The 8,042-nt window shown below is 43.0% G+C and overlaps 2 protein-coding genes across 2 annotated transcripts in view; both read right to left on the bottom strand.

Annotated features, from left to right (window-relative positions):
• Positions 1 to 1,888: 1,888 nt before the first annotated feature.
• Positions 1,889 to 2,359, bottom strand: LOC127189245 (NADH dehydrogenase [ubiquinone] iron-sulfur protein 6, mitochondrial). The gene has a single exon (XM_051145937.1). It carries the CDS (start codon positions 2,357 to 2,359, stop codon positions 2,009 to 2,011), a length of 351 nt encoding a protein of 116 aa, XP_051001894.1. The 3' UTR covers positions 1,889 to 2,008.
• Positions 2,360 to 6,391: 4,032 nt separating this feature from the next.
• Nubpl (NUBP iron-sulfur cluster assembly factor, mitochondrial) overlaps positions 6,392 to 8,042 on the bottom strand; it is a 162,626-nt gene continuing 160,975 nt past the window's right edge. The window contains exon 11 of the mRNA XM_051145960.1: positions 6,392 to 6,570. Within this exon, the coding sequence (XP_051001917.1) occupies positions 6,508 to 6,570 (63 nt within the window). The 3' untranslated portion in view covers positions 6,392 to 6,507. The remainder of the gene's footprint in view (positions 6,571 to 8,042) is intronic.

The raw sequence follows: 8,042 nt of genomic DNA, 5'->3' as shown, positions 1-8,042 counted from the left end.
AAGATTTTTTTCCTAAGGTTTATTATAACTGTGGTTGTTGTTATTACTGTATGATGTGTGTGTTTGGGGAGGGATGCACAGGCAACAGTGCGCATGTGCAGGTGAGAGGGCAGCTTTATGGAGTCATTCCCTTCCATCCACCTTTATTTGGGTTCCAAGATTGACTTCTGGTTGTCAGGCTGGCAAGGCAAGGGCCCCTGCCAGCTGAACCCTGTCCTGTCTACGGAATTTTGTGCTTGTATTTCTGAGGAGCATTTGGCTGAATGCTTGTGCTATCTATGACAAGCTTGAGCATCAGGTCAACGGCAGCTTCCAAAGTGAGCAGGGATCTGCTTCCTTACCTGCTTTCTGAAGTCCTGCGTCTAGAACTGGTCCTGTTTGCTCCTTCACTGTTGGGTAGACTTTCAGTGATGTCATCGAGGCCTGAAGTTTTACTTCTGATTTACACTGTTCAGGTTATTTATTTTTGGAAGGAGCTTTGATAACTTCTTTCACGGTATTTATCTACTTCACCAAGTTGCTAACTTTACAGGCATAAAGTTGGTAACAGCTCCTATTGTTTTTTTAAATTAACGGTAGCACCTTGGCGCCACCTCGTTCATTCCTGATTGGGTGGTTTATGTCTTCGTCCTCTCTCTTCTTAGTGAATCTGACTACAGCTTATTGATTTTGTTCATCCTTTCAAAATGCCAACATCTGATTTCAGTATTTCCCTTATAGCTTTTCTTCCCAATTTCATCTTCCTTCCCTTTCCTCTGCTGCTTTGGGTTTAACTTGTACTTGTCTCTAGGTCACTAAGACGAAGGTTACTTCACGGATGCACCTCCTTCCTTTTGAATAGAAATCATATCATAAAGTTCATGCTGCATCTCATCAACATGGGTCATCTCTAGTCAGCTCAACACATTTTATAACTTTACTTCTTTCTGCCTTTTGACTCACGGACAATTTAGAATTGAGAAAAGAATTGTTTTAAATGAGGTTGTTCTAAACATGCCATATGGTTCACCATGATTAGTGTTCTGTTTGCATAAGAAAGTAATACATATTTGGTGTTTGGGACTAGAGTGACCCATAATTGCTGACTGTTAGAGACGGTCGGCTTTTCAGTGTTCACTGATTCTTCATTCTTCTCCATTGATCGCTACAAGCAGAGGATTAAAATTTATTTATGATTAGTTTACCAAATCATGACTTCTGTATTTGAAGCCTGTCTTGTTATCTGGGCGCAGATTTAGGATTATAGTATCTTTTTGGCTACAGTACCTTTATCATTACGTGGTGCCTTTCCTCATCCCTGGTAACGCTCCTTGCTCTGAAATCTAATTATAGATTTCATGGAATCTATTCTTTGAGATCTATCTGGTATCTGATTATACTACAGTCACTCCACTTGCCTTTTGATTAATGTGTACATGGTATACCCTTGTCATCTTTTTCTCTTAATCTGTTTGTATTTTATATTTAGCTCAAGCCAGCTAATATTCCAGTATAGAGTAGAAAGGATTCATGAGCCTCCATCTCTAACTGAGGTGCTGTGGACAGTTGTTGGCTTCCAGGTCAACCCCACATTCAGATCTGGACAGCACAGACTGAAATCAATGGGTTAGGGAAAAAAAAAAAAAAAAGAAGGGGCTGGAACAAGGGAGATCAGAGGATAAATATGTCAAAATACATAGTATGAAATTCTCAAAGAATTTAGTGAAAATCATAGTAAGAACACAGGTATGATATTGTGTGCTTGTAGCCTTGGTTGATCACAAGGTTCAAGGTAGAAACACTTGGGCCCATGAGTTAGAGACCGGTCCAGACAACAAAGTGAGACAGGGTTGGGAGTGGTTAGAGGGATGGGTGACAGATGGCTTTCTTTTTTTTTTTTTTTTTTTTTCCATGGTGGCAGCATCCTTTATTCATAACAAGGGACGCCATCCACAGAGCAGTGACCTCACACCAAAACACCTATGTGGAGATGCTCTACAGACGTAAGAGGGCCAGGACACAGCCCACACTAGTGATGGTGCTGCTTGAATTGCAGGCCACAGTAGCCACATGTCCCTGTTTTTGTTTCTTTGTCCAAGTTTATGTACACCTTGGGGTGGCCCAGGGCACCACCCCCGCCATCACAGGATATGATCCGATGGTCCACCTCATTCACGGGCTGTTCTGCTATCAAATCAATGGCAAAGTTCTCATTCACCTCTTTCTGACGATCTACAAACCGAATCCTCCTGTAGTCTTTTTCATCATAAACCTGGCCAGTGTGGGTGACCTTTTCCCCGGACGGCGACACTCGGACCCCGAAACCCCGTGCAGCCCTGGGAAGAGACAGGAGCCGGCGGAAGGTCAGCGCCGCCGCCATCTTGCTCCAGATGGCTTTCTTTTAGTATAGAGCTAGGTGTTTCTTTTTATTCAGTCTGACAATTTCTTTTCATTAGTATGCTTGGGCAGTTTTGGCACTGAAGTTGTAGACACATTTGAGTTAAAACATATCAGCACACCACTGATTTTCTATTTTCTCTTCTGTATTTTTATTTCTGCTTGCTTTTGGATCAAATTTGTTTGTATGTACGTTTTAAATAAGTCCATTTTATCTCTACTACTGGCTTATCTTATTTTTTAAAAGCTAGAAGTTGCTCTAAACTTCATACTGTTTGGCTTTAATTATTCCTGAGATACCTTCAAGCAAAGCTTCTCGTGTAAGTGTCTTAAAGTAGTACTTCCCGAGTACTAACCATTGTGCCACACATGCGACTACCATATATTTTGTTTTCACTTGTTATAAAACCACAATATACTCACATCACTTTTAATGTACATGGCTGCCTTTTAGAGTGATTTAAAATAAGGCACTAGATAACGATGATCACTCCTAGGTCCTAGCACTCAGAATACAGGGGCAGGAGGATTTCCAGCTCCAGGCCAGCCTTATCTACAGAGCAAATCCTATGTACAAAAGCAAAACTCTGCTAAAAACTACAAGAAATACAAGAAAGCCACTTCTTTGAGGTGAATCCATGTGTATTATATTAGGAAGTGTGGCCAAGGAAGGAGTGGGGAGAACTTGCAATGGTGTAGCCACGTGTTTTTATCACAGGATGTGGCAACTCTCAGAGGGCCATTTTAATGGGCAGAACATGCCCACTTAGAGCCTGAAGGTCAGCTTGGGTCCATACATAACTTCAGTTGTTGAGTGGTTTTGAGAAAATTAAAACCCTGTCGTTCATATACTTTTCCTCCCTGTGTTAAGCATGGTTGTGACATTGTTCCTCCCATCCTTAGCCAAACTGAAATTCTCTTCAGTTTTGTTGCTGCCCTTAGACCTCAGAAGGCACTTATATGGGAAGGCAAGGAAGAATCATGGATTGCTAAAATGTTCCCAAAGAACACACGGATGATAAACAAAGGGCACAAAGGCAAACAAGCCAGTGGACTAGAATAGAGGCTGGACAAAGGGTGACTGGCTGTCTATAGAAGGTGGCAGCAACGGGGAAAAGGCACTGCCAGTGACACTGGAAAACCAGATGTCCATAAGGAAAAGAAGAACAACAAAGCCAAACACCCATATCCATCCAAAGTAGTGTTTTCATGGTCTTATGATATGTCACAAAAGTCAACATTGAGGAAAAAGTATGGTAAAGTTGAAACAGTAGAGGATCTTTTGTTTAACAAGTCAGAAGAAAAGGAAAGTCACAGAACAGGAAAAGAAATCTCCAACACATAAACCTGACAAACGAGCCAACAACACAACTCCAACACGAACAGGCAAGAGCGTTGGCAAGGGTCTACATAAGAGACTGCTCAATAAGCCAGGAAGTGTACATAAAGTTGCTCCAACTCATTTGTATTTGGGGGATTTCAAACTAAAACTCAATGACCTATCAGCAACAACTGTCTACAGTTCCACTCTTAAATAATTCAGCAGAAATCCACGGACAACAAGACACTGTCCAGGAAAGTTCAGAATGGCAGGATTTGGAGGAAACACTGCAATATCTCAAGTGCTTGTCTTCGGGGTTTTGTGTATTAATGCACAACAGCTCCCACCAACCCTTTTAAAAAGCTTTTGGGACCAGTGAGAAGCCTCAGTGGGTAAAGGTGCTTCCTGCCAACCCTGCCAACCCTGATCCCTGGAACCCAAACACTGAAGGGAAGGCCCACAGTTTTCTCCAGGAGTTACTATAGATAACTTGGCCCACACATTTCATGTTAGATACAGACTTCTTTTAATTAAAGTTTTACTTTGTTTTGAGGTAAATACAGATTTGCATGCCATTTTAAGAAGCAAAACAGAGATTCCATGTGCGCATAACTCAAGCTCTTTCGGTGAGTAAGACATGGAAAACAAAATCACAACAAAGCAATACAAAGCACAATGGAAAAGACTCCCACCAGCCCGACCTAGCGATGAGGGCTGTAGTCCAGCTGTGCCATTGGCTGAGGCCGGATACCTAAGGTCACGGCCATCCTGGCTTACACAGCATGATGAAGGTCAGCCTGGAAAACTTAGTGAGATCTTGTCTCAAAGAGAAAGTGAAAAAGGAGGGCTAGCAATGTGGATCCGTGGCAGAGCCCCTGCCTAGCATGTGTGAAGCACTAAGTTCAACCGCCAGTACCCCCGTGGGGGAAACACCGCCATCCTTACTGGCATCCCTCATGTTGCTCTTTTATAGTCACAGTCAACATTCTGTCTCCGCCCTTTCTTTACATGGCTGCAAGTTCATTTATTGTCTTTTTCATTTCAAAAGCATTTACAATCGGAACATATGGTTCTCTGTCTTTTGAGATTGTCTCATGAAATTCTCAGTTTTCTCATTTTCAACTATGGAGTAGCATTTCATGGTATAGATGTGTTATAACCATTTAACCATCCACTCATTGCAGAAAACCTGACTTTTTGGCTCTCCCATATAAGGTGCTAGCTATGTCCATGTAGATGTTTGTTTGAAGATGTTTTTGCCCTTTGGTTAACTCTCTAGCTACCACTTAAAGAGCAGCAGCTTAGGACATCATAGGTTTTGCCAGAGGATGCAGACCACTTCTGTATAACTGACCATAAACCACGGGTGTACTCCCGCACTCTCATCAGTACTTGCGGCTTTACAGCCACTGATCTTGGGACGGCCTTGGCTCTGCGCTTCAATTAGACAAGACACATGCTTCTCAAAGTATATACTTGGAAACATAAACACCACAAACTACTCCTAAGGAGGGGGCTGGGATGACATGACCACAGTGAATACTAAGCCCCTCTTTTGCAGCCAGAAAATGCTTCATGTGGTACAAGGAAGGACTCTAGCAGGAAACTACCAAAGTGGCTCAGTCACAGCTTCATCATCTGCTAGAAACAGGAACCTACCTACAGCGAGGCACTCACCTTTGTCATACCCCATTTCTAATTCATAAAGTGAATAAATGAACAGTGCCCACTGGTATGAATGAAAGATTTTAGGGCTATAGAAATCACTTGATAAAAGTTATTTTTATTATTAAGCTTATTATGTTTGAATAGCAATGGCCTCCATAGGCTCATATATTTGAATGTTTGGTCACTAGGGAGTGGCACTACTTGACAGGGATGAGGAAATGTGACCTTGCTGCAGTAGTTGTGGCCCTGTTGGAGGAAGTGAGTCACTGGGGGGTGAACGTTAGGGTTTCAAAGCCCAAGCCAGGCCCACTGTCTCTCTTTACCTGCTGCCTACCAATCTGGATGCAGAACTCTCAGCAGCCTTTCCAGCACCATGTCTGCCTGCATGCCATCATGCTTTCCTCCATGATGGTAATGGACTAAACTTGTGAAACGTCAGCAATCCTAACTAAATGCTTGCCTTTATAAGAGCTGCCATGGTCATGGTGTCTCTCCATAGCAACGTAACACTAACTAAGACATTATCATAATCAAAATCATTATGTGCCCCGGCCCCATCCTGGACATTCAGATTCATCAAGTCTGGGCAAGTCTACGCCACGTGAAGTAGAAGTCCTTTTCCACAAGAACATGTTTAAGACAGGACTACAGGCAAGAGCCAAACCGCCTGGTGGCAAGGTGTTATGCTTACACACACATGCACATTTAGTAAAGCCCCGAGTGACTAGCCGTGATCCAGCGGTTCTCTCCAGGCCTGGGACTGCAGCTCCATGAAGTCACAGTTTCTCAAGAGATGGTTCAATGAAAGGAGTGCATTGCAGCTGATCCACCAGCTTTCAAAGCCCCAAATACAGAGTCAGCACTGCTACACACACACACACACACACACACACACACACACACACACACACACACACACACACCAGCTTTCAAAAGCCCGGAATAGAGCAGGCAGCACAGATACATGAAATTTATTTGTGAGTCATAGGTTGTCAAATCAAATCTGAAAACGAGACACTACTTTAGAAATGAAAGAAAGTCATCACGGTTGTCACTGTTGTGTGGACTCCACATTACCACAATGCTCATTTTGACAGTCCATGATTATGAGGCACCAGGACATTTTCCAGGGCACTTGGGAATCATTCTGGAGGTGACTGCAGCCTCCTTACCACTTCTGAAGCAATGTGCAGGTAAGCTTTGGCCTAGAAGAAAAGAGACTCATTGTTCCATGTTTCCCAGGTGACCCCTGAACTGCTCACTGTGGACGCCTGCTGTATCAATCTGTAAAGCAGCAGACTGGGGTATAGACTTTTAACCATGAGGGTAAGGCTGGGTGGGCACATGGTAGCCAGGCCCAATGAGAAAAGGTCTCTCACTATTTGAGGGTAAGTACTTAGAAGGTGACGTTTGAAGAAAAAAAAAAAATCAATACGAGAAATTGCTGTATTCCAAATTCTAATTCCAACGTCAGCAAATTAACAACCTAATTGAGTTGCATAAAAATCTGACCTTCTTCCTTTGAGAAATCCTGAGATAGATCCTGCCAATTCTTGTTCGGCATAAAAGGAATTAGCCAATTGGAAGAGAGCTATTTCTTACAACCCATGTTTTCTCTCTGGAAAGCATTTTCCACTCTCCCTGGGATAGTCCACCACACCAGCACTGAGCACTCAGCAGCTCTTCTCCAGGTGAATTGGGCATTCTCAACACTTCCTGGTTCCGGTGGCACATACATCTTCTCTGGGATTCCCAGCACAGAGTATTGCTAAGAATGAATGTGAAGACACAGGCTGGCACAGAGCCCTTTGTTCTGGTTACAACACTGACCCTGAGATCTGAACTTGAAGAATTCTCTTAAATAAGCGCAATGGTAACCACTGCTCTTACTCATAAACAGGAACCATGAAACAGTACGACTTTGTTTTTTTGAGGCAGGTTTCACCATGTAGTCCAGACTAGCCTTGAATTTATAATCCTCCTGCCTCAGCCTCCCCAGTGCGAAAACTTCAGCATGTGCCACCATACCCATATTAAGATTTTGTAAAAGCAGAAATTCCTACTTCAATATATTTATAGGCGTGCTATCACTATTATTAAACACTAGCCAGCTTCCTATTTGCCAGGCTTTTCCTTACCTCAAGGTTATCAGAGATAAATTCTATATTCACCTTCCCATGAGGAAACCACGGCCTACACAGGTGAAGACTGTCTAAAACATTATGATTACTTGGTGACCAACTGGACTTTGAGCTAAAGTGACCAGCCTCTTGGCCCCAGCCTCCAGCCTCCATACTCCAGAGAGGCCCTGCCTCTGTTCGCTGAATGACAAGCATATGTCACACATCATGATTTGTGCCTTAGCCCCACAGCTGGATCAAGGACATCATTCCATAATCATTTAGCACTTGCCTATGTTAAATTAGAGACATAAACCTACCACAATAGCAAAACGTCTAGGTGACTCGAGAATAATTCAGCTTCTCACACTCAGCCTTGCTCTTTAGTGGCGCTTAGCCTCCCAGCGCATCACACTCAAGGTAATGATTAGATTGGCATTTGCTGTGATGCTCCTGAACGTGCTGATTTCAACAGTTTTGATCTGTGCAAAAGTGTTGAGACTGATGTTTTTTGGGGCAATGCTGTATCACTTCAACGAATCCATCTTGGTCCTAAT

This window comes from Acomys russatus, chromosome 1 (assembly GCF_903995435.1).
Source record: "Acomys russatus chromosome 1, mAcoRus1.1, whole genome shotgun sequence".
Lineage (NCBI taxonomy): Eukaryota > Metazoa > Chordata > Mammalia > Rodentia > Muridae > Acomys > Acomys russatus.
This window is presented reverse-complemented; position numbering and strand designations above follow the sequence as displayed.